The sequence below is a fragment of the Notolepis coatsorum genome (genome assembly GCF_963971535.1).
Source record: "Notolepis coatsorum genome assembly, chromosome: 18".
NCBI lineage: Eukaryota > Metazoa > Chordata > Actinopteri > Aulopiformes > Paralepididae > Notolepis > Notolepis coatsorum.
This window is the reverse complement of record NC_140182.1, coordinates 97395264-97417978: the sequence shown is the minus strand read 5'-3', so window position 1 is coordinate 97417978 and position 22715 is coordinate 97395264. Positions and strand designations below refer to the sequence as shown.

Below are 22715 nucleotides of genomic sequence, written 5' to 3'. Positions count from 1 at the left end.
CAAAATGCCCTCGAAAATTGACCAAATGCCCTCGAAAATCAGTTAAGGGGGGCAAAAAAAGCCCCCGACAGTTTACTAATTATATATATAATTATATATATGCTCTACAGTGCGAGCATTTCCCTCCGCTGTTAATAGTTCAGATTGAAACTGGACTGAAATTCAGTTTTTGGGTGGAATGTTTGTTCCAAGGAGGAGGGAGGCGGGGCCCGCTGCGTGTTACAGGCACTTGAGAGGTGCTGCGAACACAGAGAGAGCGCTCTGCTCTCATCAAGCATTACACTGCTATCTTAACGTTAGCAAGCTAAGCATCTGCATAGCGCGACCTGTGTAACGTTAAGTAACTTGTGTTCGGCGGGGAAAGACCATTCCATTTGTAACACAACTCCAAAAGAATAACATCCAAATCCGATCCCGATGCGCATTTCCTTCATTCCACAGCGCTGAGCGCGCAACGTATTTCATTGATCGATCTGGCCAGAGCCTATACTCACAAACGTTGCGTGTGTGGGGTTTTTCATCAATTTGAAACAAGCCTCTTGACTGTTGGAATTAGGGATGTTAAAAATAAAATATCTAATAATATTATTCAATATTAGACATTCATTGATCCAGAGGCAACCGGTTATTATATCAAGACAACAACACAACTTGCCCTCACTCAGGGACAATAATATTTAATCTATTTAGATAGAGTATGTATGTATTATTTACAGATAATTGAAGGTACCTCAAAACATGAAACCAAGCCATGATGTCACACATCATGTGCGTGTGTGTGTGTTACTTGAACAATTGTCACTGTGCTCCTAAATTTCTGTGTGCTCCTAAATTTGTATTTAGATTTTATTTATTAACATTTTATTTAGGAGCACATGTGCTCCTTGGGAAAAAGGTTAGCGTAGAGCCCTATATATGGAGACATTAACATTACGTTATCAAACATAGGGACGAAGACTGTAAAAAAAAGTGTCAAGAATGTTTTATAATCTTTATGTTAATTTTCATTATAAAAATGTTGTGCCCCCGAAATACAAAAAAAGCCCCCGAAAAGCAATTAAGGGGGGCAAAAAAAGCCCTTGAATTTTTTTTTTTTTTTCTAACCCTGCTATGCAGTGTACTAATGTACAGTACTATATAGTGCAAAGCAGAAATGGGATGAGGTACAATTTAGGTACAATTTACAGTAAGGTGTACGAGTTGTAGTGCAATCCTTCATCAATAAATATAAAGTGTGGGGAGTGGGTGCTACAGTGTGTTTGTATAAAGTGAGTGTGTGCTATAAAGTGTGTGGAGTGGGTGCTACAGTGTGTTTGTTTAAAGTGAGTGTGTGCGTGTGGATGTGTGTGCTATGTGCGTTTGATGGTTGTTGTTGTGTAGTGTTCATTGTTCGTTTAGCAGCCTGATGGCCTGGGGATAGAAGCTTCTTCTGAGTCTTTCTGTGCTCGCCTTGAGACTCCGGTATCGCTTGCCTGACCGCAGCAGTTCAAAGAGGCAGTTGTTCGGGTGACTGGAGTCTTTAATGATTCTCTTAGCCTTGCCCCTGCAACGCTTGTTGTAAATGTTCTGGAGGGTGGGGAGCCCCCCTCCAATTGTGCGTTCGGCTGAACGTGTCACTCTTTGTAGTCTGCTTCGGTCTTGTGCAGTGCTATTCCCAAACCAGGAGGTGATGTTGCCAGTCAGGATGCTCTCTATTGTACATGAGCATGCAAAGCATGGTCTAACATGCTTTGCATCCTCGCCATTCTGGAATGCCCACGTCGCGCTAAAAACCTTATGTAATGTTAACTGTCGATGTGCTGGTAGCCTCGGCAAGCTAACGTTAGCTGGCTCCAGCAGCTTGTTGATGTGCTGGTAGCCTCGGCAAGCTAACGTTAGCTGGCTCCAGTAGCTTGTCGATGTGCTGGTAGCCTTGGCAAGCTAACGTTAGCTGGCTCCAGCAGCTTGTCGATGTGCTGGTAGCCTCAGCAAGCTAACGTTAGCTGGCTCCAGCAGCTTGTCGATGTGCTGGTAGCCTCAGCAAGCTAACGTTAGCTGGCTCCAGCAGCTTGTCGATGTGCTGGTAGCCTCTGCAAGCTAACGTTAGCTGGCTCCAGCAGCTTGTCGATGTACTAGTAGCCTCGGCAAGCTAACGTTGGCTGGCTCCACTAGCAGCCCCCTCCCTCTCTCTCTCTGCTAACAATCCTGATTCGATTCTTGAACCTATTTAATTAAAAAGGAAGATATTGATGTACATTAGCTATAGTATAGCTCAGCAGCTGTAACAGAATAACAGCTGCCATACCAGTGTTTTACCCCTTCAGAAGCATTTATATAGACATTTTAAGATAAGTTAATATATCGTGATATATACCGTTACCGTCTATGCTTCAAATTATACCGTGATATACATTTTAGACCATACCGTCCAGCCCTACAATGTTCCCTCTAGGGATGCCCCGATCGATCGGCCAGCGATCGGTATCGGCCGATATTCAGTATAAATATGAGATCGGTGAATTCCGATAATGCTTTATTTTCACCGATCGTGAAAACCGATCGATGACACGGAAAACATGGCCAGTGGCCTATGCTCCGCAGGGAGTGCAAAGGCTTAAGTCAAGTAAGTCAAGACACGGAAAACATGATCCAATTCTCTGCGGAGTTCTCACTCGCTCTTCTCTCACAGCCACACAGCTGCTGCTGCTGCACGTCTTGCCCCTCCTCCTCCTCCTCCCCCTCCCAGACCCATGTCATGTCAACAAACCCTTATGGCAAGAGTCGAGTGGATGAGCACCTCAGAGCTCCTCTTTTAACATAACAAGCATTAAACAAAATGGCCCAGTCATCTATTCACTTTTGTTTAATACATGAGGCGTTGTCTAATGTTATCTAGCTACTGATCCTGATATCAACGTCTGATATCATCAGTTTGGCAGTCGTTTTCGCAAGTGCTGGCTAGCGTTGGCTAACTAGCTATCGCTTGTGAGCTAACGTTAGCTACCTAGCTAACGTTACTGTTTAAACAAAACTAAACAGTCAACTATTCACTTTAGTTTAATACATGATGCATTGTCTAACTGGCTAGCTACTGATGGCTCCTGATATCAACAAATGCGCATTTCAGTTTAAGAATGATAGGGATGCCCCGTGCCGATCGATCGGCCAGCATGAGACCTCCGTTAGCTAGGTAGCTAACGTTAGCTCACTGTTTTAACGAAATGACCCAGTAAACTAAATAGTTCACTTTATTTTAATACATGATGCATTGTCTAACGTCATCTAGCCGGCTAGCAGTAGCTACAGATGGCTCCTGATATCAATGTCTTAGTTATAACATAATTGACATTATTCGTTTTTTGCAGCTGAACATTGGCTAATTAGCTATCATGCTTCATAACAACACTGCGAAGATGGCAATGCTGAATGTGATTTGACCAAAGCAGAGTATACACACAGACAGTGGAGCTGTTTGCAGATAGCGAGCATTTTGACTTGTTGCGTGGTGGCGATGTCTCGCAGATAATACAACTACAAGTATAATTATATAATATTTTATATAAACAATTTTTTTTTTATATAATACAATTTTTTTTTTTATTATAAAACCAAAAACTATCGGTATCGGCCGATATGGCTCATAGACGATCAGTGATCGGTATCGATGGCAAAAAACGTGATCGGGGCATCCCTAGTTCCCTCTAATTTCTTTTCGGTCTGAGCAAACACTCAAACCTCCTGAGCAGACATCAGCGACTACTGAGCAACATACATCACCTGCTGATTAACCGGTTAGTTGATAAGCGGCGGTTTGTAGAAAATCTGAGAATCTTAATTTCCCTCAATGTCTAACATAAAAATCTATACATTTTGCTGATACACAGAGAAATAATACAAAAAGGCATATTATATTCCTTAATCAAATTTATTTGACCATTGCTTGACGATACGGAGCAAAGTCCTTACTTTGGCGGCGGCGGTGTGAGTCGTGTCACTAACTTTTGTCTTTTTAGGAGGCTGACTCGTCATTATTTTATTAAGTGAATTATAATGCAACTTCAAGGGTGACCATATTGTGATTTTAAAAATAAATGTATGAGGACACTCTGCCTTCAGCCTCAAGATACTCAGTTTACTCAAAGATGCCTGATCATTATAATATATTTAAAGTATGCCTCCTCTGTATGGATATAAAATTATTGTTTATATTATTATTGTTTATATTATTTTATATAACAAAATAATATCTCTCTATAACCAAAGTTACTCAACATGCTGTATTATGCCTAAAGTAATCTATCTGACAAATCTCAAGAAAATAACTAAATCAACCTATGACAAAATAATATATATTTTCAAGTCTTACTGGCAAAATAAATAAAAAGAAAAATATGAAGTAATGTTCTAAATAATACCTCTTCTGTATTAGAAAATCCAGCTTTAAAAAATATATCTTTTCAATGTAATGTAAATTATAAAACAGTAACCTCACAAAATGTATTACACACAATCCTTAGAATGATTGTATCATAAGCATCTTATCAAACCAAAACATAATTTTGAGGCATCAAAATAGTTTTCAATTATTTTCTTTCTCTCTCTGTATAGCTGCATTCTTCAATCAATTCGGTCAACTTTGCCATCAAACTCTCGCCTCGCACTGCTTTGTTTGTAATGTTCTTCTGTGTCCATGTGAGCTTTGAGATCGCCAGCACCTTTATTAGACACAGAAACATATGGTCAAGCTTTGCACGCATTGCACTCCGCTTCCAATTAGTCTCGACCGGGACGATAAATTGGGAATTTTCGCTGCAGTTCATCTGTAATGTACATTTTCGCGTTTGCATTGTGAGGAGCCAGCAATGCTGGTCGGATCTGTCCGCTTCCTGCTCTGTTGTGTGTGTCTGGGTGAGCGCAGTAGCGACGCCGACAAGGCACTGAAAACGGGGCTCTCTTGGTAACGTCACACGCAACAGGGTACCATAGTATTCTGTGCAACGTGCCAGTCAATTTAACTACATGCATATTTTACACAAACGTTTCTGTGCGCGACAGATTTCAGATGTGCGTGGGAGCGTTTTGCCATGTGTGCGCACGCACGGGCGCACCTTAGAGGGAACATTGCTGGTGTATCATTTGTACACCATTAATTTATCAATACATTAATTGATCAATAACCTACGTATTATTACCATGCTACTTATGTTCATTATTATTAACAGGAACAATTTAAATAAATAACGTTAGTTGGAGAAGCTATAGTGGCCGCTTGTCATTAACTAATAAATGAACAATGCGCCACGATGCACCTACTAGTGTTTTTATACTTGGGTAACAAAAGAAGTTGTGGATGTTGACAGAGTTTAATGTCCAGGCTGCAGCTGATGTAGTTTATAAGGTTTATTGTCCAAATAAATGATGGTTGAGAACAAAACAGTTTGCGTCTTCCGTGAAAAAACATCCTCTCTCAGCAGGTGCATAACAATACTTGTCCAATCGGCGCCTAGTGAACGTATCGTAGCGATCAGGCATGCAGTAATGTCAGGAAGAATGAGGAGAGGTTGTATTCGTATATGGTGGTTTAATTCCAGCTCAATATGGGTTTTACAGGTTAATACTTCCCTCTCAATGCACAACACAGCTACCTGCTAATACGCTCGCTTCACGACAACCTGACGTCCGCTCCCGGCGGTCCGTCCTCCTATATCTCCCGGGGGGAAACACCCCCAGCTAACTTAGACAGAGTGACACATATAGCTTATTATACCTGAACTGTCGCCTCTGGTGTGGGGGGCCAAGCGATTGTCATTGAGCGACAGACGATCGCATCGCCAGGCGACGTCGGTCACTCGCCGTGTGCCGACCACTTAAGACTCACCCCCCCCGACACACCACAAACCGCCTGGGCCGGTCCTTTATACCGGCAGCCATCAGGCTCTACAACAAAGGGCTCGGGCGGCCGGATCGGCTGGTTCTGCTGCCAGAACTATCACTGTCACAACTCAGGACTTGAGAACTAGAGACTCTAGGGGTGGAACGGTTCACAAAATCAACAGTTCGGTTTGTATCACGGTTTTGTGGTCACGGTCTTCGGTTCGTTTCGATATATGTTGTTTTTTATTAAAAGAAAATTTTAACACTCCAAAAATGTATACATGCTTCTCTTTTATTTGAAAAAAAAATAAAGTTTACAGCGGTTTTGCCTTAAATAATGTTTGGCACACAAAGACCGAACTGACTGAAAAATATAGGCTACATTTGTCAAAGTATTAACTAGGGATGCACGATAATTATCGGGCCGATATCAGCAATTATGACGTCATCCCGATAACGTTATTAATAGCTCCGATAATATAATATATTTTTTGGTAAAAGAAAATGCCGTGTGGGTGAATTGGAATGAAGTGCGTTTGTTTTGACTGTAGGCTCATCCCGTTTTGCCAGTACTGTGGTACGACTGACAGCGTGTGGTTTAAGAACAGGGCGTTTTACACAAATCCAGCGCTCCCTTTCTTGGCTGTGACGTAGCCACGTAAGTTTCTGAATCAGCGCGGACGTTAAAACAAAGATGGCCGCGTCGGTACTCGGAATTTCAGAGGAAAAAGTTCGCTTGCTATTTGTAATAAATGCAATGCAGAAGTTCCACAAGGAGGGAAAAGGGCAACAACTTGTAATACATCCAGCCTGACGGGTCACCTGCGGCATCACCACCGCTACGACGGTGTGTTATTGTGTTAACTTAGAAGCCTACGACGACGCGAGGAGCTAAGCAAAGCTAGCCCCTTCCATGGCTGTTGTTGTGAAGGATCAGATTAAACCGAATATATATATTTATTTATGGATATATATTTAATAGTATTTGTATATCGTTTGATATCCCTTGTATATTCCTTGTACATATACACTGAATATCCCTTTAGTCTACTAACAGCCCATAATAGTTTCATTCTCTCATTGGACAAGAACTTGGCGCCAGCAGCCAAGCCCCTTGGTTCAAGTTCAATCGTGCCGACGAACATGTCGTTACTAGCCCCGGTTCCGCGTAGGAATACGTCTGCCGAAATACGAATGGTACTATTTGTTCACAGCGCATATATATATGGCGCAAGTAAAGTAGAACTTTCTTTTAGTCCCTTAGCCCTTAGTTCTTTACCCTCCAACCTAGTGGCAAGACGTTAAGCCTCACCCACGATACACGTGTGGTGCAGTATGGTCAACTTGGCCTCAGAATGGCATTGAGACATCGTGTGGATTAATAGTTGAATTGTCATAGTTTGGCACTATACCGTCGAGTGGGACGTATTTCTATTAAGTTAATAATAGTCTATTATGTATGGTGCATCGTTCGGTTAGAGTTATAAAGTGAGCAGTACCCCCATCGTTTCCTCGCGTTATCTAGAGTCTTAACCAGGCTGGGCAGACCACGTGTGGTGCTTTCATCCGAGGAGTTCTGGGCCAGGACGAGTGGACCTGCACATTGGATTACCTTACCCGGGCGACGGCGAGCCCTACACGGCTTGGATTATCTACTTGCTTTGGGTGCTTTGATTATGCCATGGATAACAGCCAACACTGGTAAGTGTTGGAACTACCCCCGAGAGGAGTCCAGGTGAGACGGCGCTCTAACCCGAGTGAGGTCGCCTCTCGTCTCTTCGTTGTGGACCGGCAGCTACCGTCTACAAGAGGGCCCAGCTGTATTCATCTGTGGACCAAGGTTCTGTGGGCACCGTGTTCAGCACTCTGAATTCTCCCAAGAAATCGTTGGCCAGATGGGATATCGCCAGCGGCTCTCCTAACCCCCCCCCCCTTACAACCAGCGGGACCCCCTTTAGTGTATCCAGCTATAATCATTTAAGTACCATCGCTATAGTTCCCTAAAGAACCAGGTTGTATACTTGCTTCCTGCGTAACCAGAGATTGGACATTCAATGTTGATTTGCCTACGAATACTCATTTGCCTTACAAGTGCATTCAAATCATAAATGTCATTAAGTGAACGTTGTATATACCCTTTGCTATATATTAAATATTCGATTTATACATTTGTGTGGACTTGGTTTCATCAGGTGGGAAAGTGTTCATCATATCTATATCATGTACTGTGTGGCCAGTAGTTAAAGTACATAAAGCGGTAGTGGTTTAATGATACCATACTTATCAATACAGTCAGGGAATTGTACCCCTCAGTTACAGCTGTGATGCAACCCTCGGTTGAACGCAGTCACTTATTGCTCCGTAGTAGCCAGGTTAATTTGAACTGCTTAAAAGCTAGCGGCTTGAGCCCTTGGGTCATTTCTGTCAAACTTCTTTAATTTAGCAAACGACTCGTCAATAGCTGGCTTTGGATTCACAGCAGCTTCTAGCTTCTAGCTTCTAGCTTCTAGCTTCTAGCGTCGTAGGCTACTTGGATTACTCACTGGACCAGCTCTCCGAACCGCAACAATGGCCTGAGGAGATTCTCAGAAAAATGGGACCAGATCCTGATCCCAGGAACAAAGGAACCAGACGGCGTGGGAAGAGAGCTGGGATCCGTAACAGGCTGAGATCCAGACGCCACCGAACGCCATTACCCAGTATATTGCTAGCCAATGTACAATCAATTGACAATAAACTGGACGATATCCGAGCAAGGATTCAATACCAAAGAGACGTCAGAGACTGCAACGTTCTCTGCTTCACCGAGACGTGGCTGGCGCCGGACGTTCCAGACCACGCTATCCAACCGGCCGAACACTTCTTTATCCACCGCAAGGATCGTACAGCAGAGTCCGGCAAACAACGTGGAGGAGGTATCGCCTTCATGTTTAACAACAATTGGAGCGATCCAACTAACGTGAAGGAATTATCCAACCACTGCTGCCCAGACCTGGAATATATAACCATCAAGTGTCGTCTTTTCTTCCTCCCGAGGGAGTTAACGGCGATCATCCTGATCGGAGTGTATATTCCACCGCAAGCCAGTAACAACGTCGCGCTCTCCAGACTCCACGACGAGGTAAATAGAATACAAGCGGCGAACGTTAACGCCGCCATTTTAGTGCTGGGTGATTTCAATAGCGCCAATCTGAGAAAGGTATTACCTGACTTCTATCAGCATGTGACTTGCAACACCAGAGGCGGTAACATCCTAGATCACTGTTACACGCAATTTAAGGGTGGCTACAAGGCTCATTCTGATAGTGGCTTTGGTAAATCAGATCAGGCGTCCATTTTTCTTTCACCAAAGTACAAACAGAGAATCAAAAGTACTCCTGTAGTCTCGCGAGAGGTGCAGAAATGGGATTTGACGTCAGAGGAGACGCTCCAGGCTGCGTTTGACTGCACAGACTGGAACGTGTTCCGCGACACAGATAACATTAATGTCTACACGGAGACAGTGCTGGACTATGTTTGTACTTTGGTGGAAGAAACAATCCCCACTACCAAAATGAGAGTTTACCCAAATCAAAAACCCTGGGTAGACAAATCCGTCCGTGAAGCTCTGAGAGAGCGCACCAAAGCATACAACGACGGCCTAGTGGCAGGCAACATGAATGACCACAAGGTGGCGCGATACAACGTAAGGAGGACAGTGACAGAGGCCAAACGGCGCTACAGGGATAAAATTGAACTCCAGTTTGAACAAGCTGACTCTAGAGCTATGTGGCAGGGGCTCAAAACGATGACAGACTACAAAGGCGCCTCCCTCAAACTGAACAGTGACATCTCCTTAGCAAATGACCTCAATACCTTCTATGCGAGGTTTGATGCTGGTAATAACAACACCAGCCCACAAGCCACGGCAATGGGGGGGGGGGGGGGGTCGGCTGCTGATGGAGACGCAGTGTTCAGGGTAACAGAGCATGAGGTGAGGCGGACCTTTAAAAAAGTGAATATCAGGAAGGCAGCAGGTCCGGACGGCATCCCCGGCCGCGTCCTAAAAGTCTGTGCCGACCAACTGGCCCCAGTATTCACTGACATATTTAACCTGTCCTTAGAACAGGCTGTCATCCCCACCTGCCTGAAGAAGTCCACTATTATCCCTGTACCCAAAAAATCCAAGCCTGCTTGCCTCAACGACTACCGCCCTGTAGCTCTCACCTCCATAGCCATGAAGTGCTTTGAGAAGCTAGTAAAGGGCTATATCTGCTCCTCCCTCCCCATCACCATGGACCCCCTGCAATTTGCATACCGCCCCAACAGGTCCACGGAGGACGCCATAGCCCATGTGCTGCACACAGCAGCATCACACCTGGACAAGAGGCAGGGGAACTATGTGAGAATGCTATTCATCGACTACAGCTCGGCATTCAATACCATAGTCCCCTCCATACTCATAGCCAAGCTCAGGGACCTGGGCTTGAACTATGACCTCTGCCAGTGGGTCTTGGACTTCCTGACTGGCAGACCCCAGGTGGTGAGAGCAGGCAACTGCACCTCCTCATCCATCACCCTCAACATAGGGGCCCCCCAGGGCTGTGTTCTGAGTCCCCTCCTCTACTCCCTGTACACACACGACTGTGTGGCTCAGCGGAGTAGCAATACAATTAGAGATGTTCCGATACCATTTTTCCCTTTCCGATCCGATTCCGATACCTAAGCTTTGGGTATCGGCCGATACCGATATTTATCCGATACCAGTGCATAAAAAAAAAAATTTAATTTTTTTTTTTATAAATTATACTTTTTTTTTTTTTTTTTAGATACTGTTATACTGTTTTTTTTAGTAATAACTAGAACGTATGGTATTTATTCAACAACAGGTGATTGTATAGATTTGTATTAGTATCATTAATCAATGAGTATGGGCTGCAGCACTGCAGATATACCCTACTCCAATGATCCACACGGACATTAAACGGTGTTGCACTCGCTACTCAGTGGCTCTGCAGATATACCCTATTCAGTCTGTAAGCTAGTGGCAGATAGACCGTTCATGTTGTGATTTTTGATGCAAAATAAATATTCAACATTCTCTTTTGAAACTCCGCCTCAGACTCTTATCCTTTGGCACTTGCTGTACTTTGCTTGCAGGTCTGCAGCCATTATTGCTGGATTATGTGAATAGCACCAACTTTAGACACGGTAACGTTATCAAGCTAAGCTAACTGACCTAGCTCGCCTTCCCGCATCGACATTAAGATAACGTTAGTAATAGTCAGCTAACGCTAGTCCGTAGCTACTTAACTTAAATACAATTCACCGTGGGTGCATTATTGTTGATAGACGGTCACGGACAGTGTTAGGTCCTGGAGAAAGGACAGGCGATCATCTGATTTGATGTAACGTTAAAAGCGGATGTTGTTCCAACTAGCTATCTTTCCAGCTAATGCTATCATAACACCAGCCAAACACATCCCGATTCCCGTCCGAGCTCCCCGTCACACCGCACTGTCGGGGACAATGGAATTTAAGAAAGTGTATCTGCTGTTAAAATGACACAGCATCACACTTTAAAACATGTTCATTTTATAATCCTCACTCTCCGCAGGACTCGGCAGGAGATAAATTACATCATGGGATCGGAGGCTAGAATTTACGTGTACTCGCCGATACCGATACTAGCATTTTAGGCAGTATCGGCGGCATTTCCGATACTAGTATCGGTATCGGAACAACTCTAAATACAATCATCAAATTTGCTGACGACACAGTGGTGGTGGGCCTGATCTCTGCCAACGACGAGAGGGCCTACCTGGAAGAGGTCAAGGTCCTGGCGGGATGGTGCCAGGAAAACAGCCTCTCCCTGAACGTCAGCAAAACAAAGGAGATGATTGTGGACTTCAGGAGGTCGGGGGTCAAGGACTACAGCCCCCATAGCATCGACGGGGCACCGGTTGAGAGAGTCAACAGCTTTAAGTACCTCGGAGCCTACATATCCGAGGACTTGACATGGACCACACACATTGACAGTGTTGTGAAGAAGGCACGACAACGCCTCTACTTCCTCAGGCGCCTAAGGAAGTTCCAAGTCAGTCAGAAGATCCTTAAGAACTTCTACTCATGTACAATAGAGAGCATCTTGACTGGCAACATCACCTCCTGGTTTGGGAATAGCACTGCACAAGACCGAAGCAGACTACAAAGAGTGACACGTTCAGCCGAACGCACAATTGGAGGGGGGCTCCCCACCCTCCAGAACATTTACAACAAGCGTTGCAAGGGCAAGGCTAAGAGAATCATTAAAGACTCCAGTCACCCGAACAACTGCCTCTTTGAACTGCTGCGGTCAGGCAAGCGATACCGGAGTCTCAAGGCGAGCACAGAAAGACTCAGAAGAAGCTTCTATCCCCAGGCCATCAGGCTGCTAAACGAACAATGAACACTACACAACAACAACCACCAAACGCACATAGCACACACATCCACACGCACACACTCACTTTAAACAAACACACTGTAGCACTAGGGATGGGAATCGAAAACCGGTTCCCGTTGGGAACCGGTTCCTAATTGGCCGATGCCTGGAACCGTGTGGCTCCTGTGACTTTCGATTCCCTTAACGCTGCCAGGTTTTTCCTACAGTTGCGCGCGTTAGCATGTAGCCATGGCAGACTCTATTTGATTCCTTAAGGGCTCGAAATTGCCTGGCTTTTGGTCATATGCTCCCGAAATGCTCCCGCTGTTTGGCTACTTCTATGTGCAGTGAAAACTACTTGAATGCTTTAGAACATAGTCATTGATTTAGTTTAGGGTGTGCTAAAATTAGCCGCGGAGCTATCGCTAGCTAACGTGAGCTAACGCTATTTAATCAAGCTCACAAAGAGAGATAAACAGCTGACAGCGGATAGTACAGGTACAAATACAATAAAACAGCGGGTGGGGACTGTTGTGTAAACATTGTACTCTTTAGTTCACATATAATAAGAGCCGGATTGTTTATTTACTAAGTCTCTACTCTGAGTCCGTCAGACAGGAAGTACCATGGTGCAACATACAAATGTGTCCGTGTAGCAACACAAGCCAATACCTACAGGACAGGGGCCCGGGGAGGGAGCTCTGTGTGTCTGTGTGTGTGTGTGTGTGTGTGTGTGTGTGTGAGACAGAAGTCAGAGGAATAACGACTGTTATTCAATAGATTAAATTAGTTTAAGAATAAAAAAATAAATACATTTTAAGAGAATCTCAAATACATTATTTTATTTAAGTGTAGGCTATAGTTAATATTTTATTTTTTACAGTTTTTGTATTTTTCTGACATGGTAAATGGCTGCTTTTTTATATAGCGCTTTTATCCAAAGCGCTTTACAATTTGTTCCTTACATTTTACCCAATCACTCACACATTCACACAACGACGGCGCAGGCAACCATGCAAGGTGCCAACCTGCTCATCGGGAGCAGTTAGGGGTTAAGTGTCTTGCTCAAGGACACATCGACACGCTGCCCGGGAGGAGCGGGAATCGAACCGGGAACCTCCGGATTGCCAGACGACTGCTCTACCTCCCGAGCCACTGTCGCCCCTGACATGGGGGCTCAACAATAAATGACAATCAGAAATGTCAAGTTGCATGTTGTTATTCTAACCAGCTTAGTTCTGTTGCATTTCCAATTTATTTATTTAAATTATAAATTGATCAGGTATCGATAAGAGAATCGATAAAGAATCGAATCGATAAGCAGAATCGATAATGGAATCGTATCGATAAAATCCTATCAATTCCCATCCCTATGTAGCACCCACTCCACACACTTTATAGCACACACCCACTTTAAACAAACACACTGTAGCACCCACTCCCCACACTTTATATTTATTGATGAAGGATTGCACTACAACTCGTACACCTTACTGTAAATTGTACCTAAATTGTACCTCATCCCATTTCTGCTTTGCACTATATAGTACTGTACATTAGTACACTGCATAGTATTGTATATTATATGGTAACTCAGAACATTGTACATATGTCTATACCGAACACTGTGACCTCATTTTCTTCTTCTAAATTACATGCTATACTATGTTATTTGATACTATCTTGTCTAGCACAGTCTCTGGAGCGTAACAGTAAGAAGCATTTTGTATGAAAGTATTCTGTACTTCTGTATGACAACTATTAAAGAAACTTGATTTTAACGCCATCATAGTGGTGGTGATGCCGCAGGTGACTTGTTGTGGTGGTGATGTGTCCACTCAAAGCCTTTTTTTCAAGGCTCCGCTTTGAAAAAAGAAGAACAAAAAGCTTTGAGCGTCTTAGGTTGGATGTATTACAAGTTGTTGACGGATTGTGAATTTTCATTTGGAAAAATAAATATGGTCACTTTATCAGTCAAAACTGTTGTCTTGGCTTTTGTTTCTGTTGTCTGGTTAGGTCACATTTAAGTTGGTGTTAAGTTATTGTCCTGGGAAGTCTTTTTATGTATTATTATTGTATTGTGATATGTTTTGTTTCATGTTGGAAAAAAAAAATCGATAAAAAAAAATTTTTTAATCTTTTTTTTATAATACAATAAATATCGGTTATCGATATCGGTTATCGGCTTGAGGAGCATAAAGTTATCGGTATCGGTGTCAAAAAATCAATATCGTGCATCCCTAGTATTAACTTAGTGCAAACAAACTAAATAATTAAACCTTTCTATTTTTGTGGCCACATTATAGACAAAGGCCATCAACAAAGTATGCATATGCTCAAACAGCACTAGACTTTCTTATCAAAAAGGAAAAGTCACAGAAAAGATTATTAGGGTTTTAAATAAGGACGTTTATGGGGTTTCTTGTATTAATAATAATTTGCACTAAGGAATGTTGTAACTGTTGTTATCAACAAAAAAAAAGGAGATGTTACAAGGGAATGGGGAATGTTATAGAACCCCCCGCCCACAGTGGTGTCGAGTTGGTATGTCCCAGCAGGGACCAGGATGTAAACAGACGCAGTTGACACACACTCTCTAGTCTCCCTCGTTATTGAACAGACAGACACAACCTCTGTTGTCAAGCCTCGTCAATATACCCCCTTCCCCAAATGGAACTGGTGTCGTGGAGTCACTTCGCTGTGAGAGTTTGTTTCCACGGTTAGCTCGCGGCTAAAGTTAGTTAACGTTAGCTCGCGGCTAAAGTTAGTTAGCTCATGGCTAACGTGACGTTAGCTCGAGGCTAACCGTTATAACCGAACAATACACCCATGCCCCGAACCGTGGAGGTTGTGCCGAACGGTGTACGGTTTGAATGTGTACCGTTCCACCCCTAAGAGACTCGCATCCAATCCAATCCACTTTATTTATAAAGCACATTTAAAAACAACAAAGTTGACCAAAGTGCTGTACAAGTCCACAACATAAGATAAAACATAAAAACTGAATAAAAGCACACAATAAAAACAAGTACAATATGTCACATAAAAAGGCAGATCTCTCAAAAACTGTTTAAAACACAGAAAGCCAGAGCAAATAGATGTGTCTACTGTCTTGAGGCGTGATTTGAACACCTGCAGAGTGGGGGCCTGCCTAACATGCAGTGGCAGCTCATTCCAGAGCGTTGGGGCTGCCACAGCGAAAGCACGGTCCCCCCTAAGCTTCAGCCTGGACTTTGGAACAGCCAAGAGGAGCTGGTCAGAGGACCTGAGAGACCTTGGGGGAACATAAGGTTCCAGTAGGTCCGAGAGGTAACCCGGTGCCAAGCCATTCAAAAGCAAACAGTAAAATCTTCAAATCAATTCTAAAACGCACAGGAAGCCAATGGAGGGCAGCCAGCACAGGGGAAATGTGCTTCCGCTTTCGTGATCACCGTACCGACTATCTTGTTTCTTTGCACTAGAGACTCGTATCACTGGACTATCTTGTGTTTGTACTTTTTATATTACTATATTGTATTTGTATTGTGAAAATATGCATCCCCCACCCTGTATCCCACCATGCTGCTTTGACACCCGAATTTCCCCAAGGGGATCAATAAAGGATCATCTTATCTTACTTATCATCCTCAATGTGAGGTGGCCAGTCAGGACACAGAACTACTACTACTCTTTTATTGGGTGTCCATTTTAGGTCTATTTTAACGTTTGTCAACTGTAATGTTTGACAGATGAGAGCTACTGGATACCTGGATTTCCCCAAGGGAATGAATAAAGTATCTATCTATCTATCAAGAACTCAGCAGTTGAAAGCACCCCACGCAATGTAAATATAATGTTATTATACCAAACTTGGGGAAATTAGTCGTAGGCCAGTATGATATTGTGATGATGTCAATCTATAGACGGTCCTGTTCGCCATTTACAAACATACAGTGTTCAAGCCAATCAGCAATACCTACTGAGTCACGTGACTAAGTCGCCTCGGACCTGCGCGAGCTGCTGTGCCAAAAGAAGTACAATGGGGCTCTATGGAGAAACAATGGCACTGCCCTGACTAAAAGTAGTATCAAACGAAAACGGCTGGATGTCATTTAGCCAAATCAGCATGGCTGTGAGTGTGTCTTTCACCTTTTACATATATCTATCTTTGGCATGGATTGATTGTTTAGATCAATGAATGAATAAATGAAGTTGTTGTCTTACGTCCTGCGGATCTCCTTACTGCTGTCCCCCAGGATCTGAAAGAGCCCGTCCAGGATCTCAGGCAGGTAGTCTAGCAGGTTGATGTCTGGAACGGACTCTAGGACCAGGATCTAGGTGTAGGAACAATTAGAAGTTAGTGTGCACGAGAGGGAGAGAGAGAGAGAGAGAGAGATAGAGAGAGAGAGAGAGATAGAGAGAGAGAGAGAGAGAGAGAGGAGAGTTTGTGTGTCTATCTACACTCACCCAGGAAATGATGAACTGTCGAGCGTACTGGTTGTTGGAGTAGATTCTCTCTCTCAGTAAAGGGACAAATGCCACCAGGTCAAACTTGTTACTTTCTGTCACTATGTCCTACAGGACACAAAAGTCATAATTGAAATTAGAATCACCGCCTGGTCTGCCAAATGGGAGTGATGAAGAGAAAATGTGAAATAATGAAAAGGTTTAACTCCAACTACATTGTTACTGTTGGAACTGACTTGTTGATACATGCAATTAAAACCATAGAAACTACTAGCTCTGACCAGAACTCTGCATCTGAGTTCTGGGGGCATGACCGTAGCTGGCGCAGCTACTGAAATAAAGTAATTTCACAGAGCTTATACCATGTAGGTCACAAACATTTTTGCATTGTAAAAGAAATTAACTATTTATTCAAAAATGTACATTCACTCCAGCCTCTCCTTATCTGACTGCCGTTTTGCTTGAAGCTATAAAAACAACGACAGAGCTTGTTTTGTACACTCATTGAGAAACAGCAGTCAGGTTAGGTGAGATACAATGTCTGGTGAGAGCTAGGAAACTACTAAGAATACAAAGAGCTTATATTAGTGGCATAACCATTTTTGTGCTTTACAGCCACTACTGCAAAAAGATTCAACTGCAACACACAAAAATGTTGAATGCTGCATGTCGTCACGCAGTCTTTCACACTTACACAAGAAGAACACCAAACAAAATGAGCTCCTAGACGTGGTTACAATTTAATTAAATGTCTTGATGTTTGTTTAAAATCTCACACCCGAGCCAATTCCACTGGAAACGAGTGTGCCTCTCCACACCCGCTGAGAAGCCTTGTCAATCAATGGGTACTTCAAAACACAATCAGTGCTCACCTTCAAAAGTCTGTCTAGGAGTTCAGATCCACTTTTTACATTAGGGTCTGGGTCTGCAGCAAGCTGGTTAGAGAGAGAGAGAGAGAGAGAGAGAGAGAGAGAGAGAGAGAGAGAGAGAGAGAGAGAGAGAGAGAGACAAGGGAAGCAACAAGTTGATGCTTCTGCCCATCTAGAGCACATTAGTTAAAAAAACCAATGGCTTCAAAGATTTAAATGAATGTTAAGAGTTAAAAAGCTAGTGTGCGTAGGGTGATCAACTTGTTAATCCAAATGTAGGACAGCATGGTGATTTTGCAGGACAGCAAAGTAATACTGAATACTTATGTAAGAATAATGTTTACATAATGTATAAAGCATTTAGATCTAAATATAAGCATTTAGATGTAATCATTAGTACTAATGCTGATTATTGTAGTGTCCTAATTGCTGATTATACCATGCTCTTGTATTACCCACCTCTCCCAAAAGCACAGCTTCCGTAAATTTGAGACAAAGGTTTCAGCACCATGGAGACTAGAGTGTGGTGCGCTGTATGTTCGAGGAATTTATATTTCTTGCTGGACTGGCTGCTCTAGTAGACCCTCGCTCTTGGCATGTAAGGCATGAAATTTACTTTGATTTGAGGCCTCTGGGATGCTTAGGAAGGAGGAGGCCAGAGTACAATATTTTCTTTGAAATGTAGTGGAGTGAAAGTACAAACTTCCCTAAAATGAAAATACTCACGTAAAGAACAAGTACGTCAAAATTATACAAAAGTACAGTACTTGAGTAAAAATACTTAGTTACTTTCCACTACTTCCCTTTGACGTGGCAGGCTAATACAAAACTACTCGTCGTCATGGAGTGGGCTGTAGTCAAACTAAAACTGCGCACAACAACACAGCTCGCAGTAGCCAGCGGGGTGTCTGTATCCCGGCGAGAGGAGGCACTGGTAAGTATGAGGTTATTGAAATGTGGGACGTAATTTTCTTCTGTTGCAGGACACAGGACAAAGTGTTCATATACGCAACTGTCCCGCACAAATCGGGATGTTTGGTCACCATATGTCCAACTCAATAAAGTGTGACCACTATTTCAAACAGGAGGGAAGACTGTCAGTTTTTAAACTGTGGATACCAAACAGAGAAGGTAGAGACGACTTTAAACTAGGGATGTTCGATATTGGCTTTTTTACCGATATCCGATATACCGATATTGTCCAACTCTTAATTTCCGATACCGATATCAACCGGTTTCTCCCCCCAAAAACACAACATTATGCATACTTTTCACAATAAATAAAATAAGAATTTGTTCTTACTTGCCTGGGTAAATAAACGGTAAAATAAATGTAAAAATAAAATAAAATAAAGATTTTATCGGTAGGCCGATAATATCGGACATCCCTACTTTAAACTGCTAAACCGTAATCCAGAACTATTTTATAGCACTGAAAAAAAGAAAAACTGATTTTATATGCCTGCACTTCATGTGCTCATTTCATGTCTATTCTATTCTACTACTTATTGCACTGCTGCACTATTTTACTCTGTCTATTCTATCTTAGTCTTTTTATTATTGTCTATTTTTAAAACTGAATCAAACCATAAACAAGGTGGCCTGTTGGGACGTTAGATCCTAATGTGAAAAACTGTGATTTTATATGTCTGCACTTTATGTGCTCATTTTATGCCTGTCTTTGTTCTGTTGTGAAGCACTTTGAGCTGCAGTTTCTGTATGAAAGGTGCTATACAAATAAAGTTGTATTTTTATTATTATTTCGACTTACCGTGGCGATGTAGGCTGATCAAGTAACACTAAAACTTGTTGTTTATTTTACCTTGCTGAGACCGTCAAAGAGCACGTTGAAGTGGGGCAGCACGGCTCCCCTGGCCACCTTCACGATGTTATAGAGAGCCTCGCAGGCGTAGTAGCGCAGTCGGCTGTCTGAGTCGTTGAAACAGGTGAGGACCGGCTCAATGAGCTCCTTCAGGTAAAGACCTGAGTCCTGGGGAACAGGGGAACAGGGGAACAGAGAGAGAGAGAGAAAGAGAGAGAGAGACAGACAGACAGACAGACAGACAGACAGACAGACAGACAGACAGACAGACAGACAGACAGACAGACAGACAGACAGATATTGTTGTTAGTCGGGTGAAAGAGTCATTCACTGACTTAATGAAAGGATTACTGTTTTTTCCACTAGGATTTCTTTCAGGGGGGGTGGTAGGCCCCCCCAAACTACTAGTGTTGTCGTTGGGGCGCGCGTGTCACGGATACATGGTGTCAACAGTGTCGTCATTGACAACATTGACAACGCGCGCAGTAAGGCGGTTGTTAGTATCGGTGCATTTCTCTACACTGAGCTGAAATTAAATGATTGCACATATTTGGTTATTTACAATTATACATACAGTAGTGACAACACACATATGAACTATTTACAATACAGGGACAGTGTTTCCCACAGGATTTTATGAGACTGTGGTGGGTGAACCTCGGACTCTCTAGGGGGGTCTGGGGGCATGGTCCCCCGGATTTTTTTTTTTTTTGTACATTTTAAAGTTAAATGCATCAATCTGGTGCACTTCGAGAGCAAAATAAAGAGGCCAGATCTATGATTAACTTTGTGCTCAAAACACAAAATCGACTAGATTGAAGTGCTTCCGAATCCTCTCCTCGGAGCACCCCAGCCGTTCCATGTATTTGTTAAATTCCACCACCAGCACACCTGATTCAACAAGCCCTTTATTAGTTGAATCAGGTGTGCTGTTGGTGGAATTTAACAAATACATGGAACGGCTGGGGTGCCTCGAGGAGAGGTTTGAGAACCACTCAAATGAAATGAAGCAAAAGTGGTTACCTGTGTTGAACTGGTTTATTTTTTAGAAAATATAAAAATATACTGGATTACTATTACGACTACTACCACTGCCAATACTACTGATACATCCCTATTGGCAATGTATCAGTCTAGGTAATTAATGGGAAACACTGAGAGAGGCACATACAACACTCATAACTATTTACAACCAGTGTCAGAGCGAGCACACTCAAGTTGTTCGGAAATTCTGAGTGCACACTGGACGCTCTGACCAAAGAGTCAGTTTATCAGAACGAAGCAGATTTTGAATTATGAATTTTCCTGTTTTCGGATTTCTCTGTTTTTAATTTTCCTGTTTTCGGATTTCTCTAATTAATTTTTTTTTATTTAACCAACAAAAACAATACAAAATTATGTGTTTAACTCTTTCAATGCCATGCCTGGTTTTCCGTTTTACCGCTTGAATTTTTTTTGGTCTTTTTCCCCCTCCATTTTCCTCCGATTTTCTCCCATCCCCAATGTTAGTCGTATGCCAATTCCCAGTCCCTTCCTGGTCGCTGCGCACTTACCCCCCACAGTCAGATCATCTGGGAGAGTGGAGGCTACCACGTGCTTCCTCCGACACACGTCCAGCCAATCACCGCTTCTTTTCACCTGGCAGCGCGGATTCTCATTGAGAGGGCGTAGCGTGTGGGAGGACCACACTATCCCCCTCACGTCCAATCCGCGCTTAGCAGGCGCCCCGACCGAACTGTAGGAGTCGCTGTTTACAACGACCCGGACCCACCCCGCCAGCTTCTCCCACCCTCTGATACAGCCAATTGTATCAGTGCAGACGGCCAGCCAAGCTGGTGACAACCCCGGAGCTGTGAGCTGGATTCGAACAGGCAAATCCAGCTCAGCTCCGGGGCTGGTGACGAACGCAATCTCCGCTCGGCCACCTAACCACGCCTAATCTATGTTTTAAATTATGGCTATGTGTCTAATCTGCCCATCGCATTATCAAATACTATTTTCCAGTCAGTGCTGTGAAGGCAGATTCTTTTTTTATCGCGTCGTTTCCGTTTCAGAGCAGTTAGAAAAGCCCCCGTTTTGATATAAAAAACAGCTCATTCTGGAGCATTCTATGAAAATCGTCTTTTAGTGGAATATTCCACAACGTTGATATTCGTCGGCCTTTTTATGAATCGTTTTCAAATAAACGCTAGATGATCAATATTATACGTGCACGCACGCACATTACGGCCGCGCACTGATAATCGCCCCGTTGATTTCCTCTCGGACTTTTACAATGAAACTGAAAGAAGACATTTCACAAAACAGCTTATAACTTCATCAAACTTACTCCGATTATCCTACCACTGATAACACAGAGTCCTTACCTGACATCAGATGGTATCCAACTGGTATATTCCAATTCCTGATCACCATTCGAAAAAAATCGATAAGTGTATGGATCCAACGCGACACAGTAGATCTCTATGATCCGCGGGGATCTGAGGCTCCAGAATGAACTGTGGTAACCCCGGCTGGATCAGTGAACTGGAAAATGTGGTACCGGATTTTTTTCCCCATTCATTTTCATTGAGTCCATTCCAAAATCACTTATGTCATCTGGGAGACGACAGGGGGCGCTTTTTTCCACAGTGATCGTCGGCGCCCCTCGGCTATACTCGGGTAGGCTCGGGTGATGCAATAATTTTTCAGATCGCAAAAAAAAATAAAAAAATATCCGAGAAATCTCGTGAGTGGCTAGCAACCACCTATAAAAAAACACGAGAAATCTCGTGAGTGGCACTGAAAGCGTTAACTAACTTTAATAATAGTACATCTGCAAACAGTGCCAGTGTAGTTCAATGTTCAGTGCCAGTTAGGTTATGAGGTTTATTTTTTTCAATTAAGTTCAGTTCAATGCAGTTCAACTGCCAGTGCAGTGAAATAACTAAATAATAATTAAATAGTTAAATAATACAAAATAATAATTGATTTAAAAGAAATCAAGAAAAAAAACTGTAAAATGTAATTTATTTCAAAGAGATGTCCTTTAAAGGTTCACGTTTCTCCCCATCTCTGGCTGACATCACCATTGTGATACATGATGGTTCAGGCCTTTGTGTTTTCCTCAGTGAGGGATTCTCTTTTGTCAGTCAGCAGCGTTTTGTACTTGCTGAAGCTTCTCTCTGTATAATTATTTTTTAAGTTTAAATATCAACATTATCTGGCCATCCTCAGTAAATATCAAACTTTCCAAAGACCAGAGTTGGGACAGGCACGCGCGCACACACACACACACACACACAGAAAGGGAGAATGGCTTATATGAGCTATCCAGTTCATA

The 22715-nt window shown here is 43.0% G+C and overlaps 1 protein-coding gene across 1 annotated transcript in view; it reads right to left on the bottom strand.

Annotated features, from left to right (window-relative positions):
• Positions 1-22715, bottom strand: part of vac14 (vac14 homolog) — a 197936-nt gene that overhangs the window by 161973 nt on the left and 13248 nt on the right. The window contains exons 4-7 of the mRNA XM_084334890.1: positions 19394-19561; positions 17575-17637; positions 16703-16810; positions 16460-16569 (exon numbers count right to left, since the gene is read on the bottom strand). Of these exons, the coding sequence (XP_084191016.1) occupies positions 16460-16569; positions 16703-16810; positions 17575-17637; positions 19394-19561 (449 nt within the window). The remainder of the gene's footprint in view (positions 1-16459; positions 16570-16702; positions 16811-17574; positions 17638-19393; positions 19562-22715) is intronic.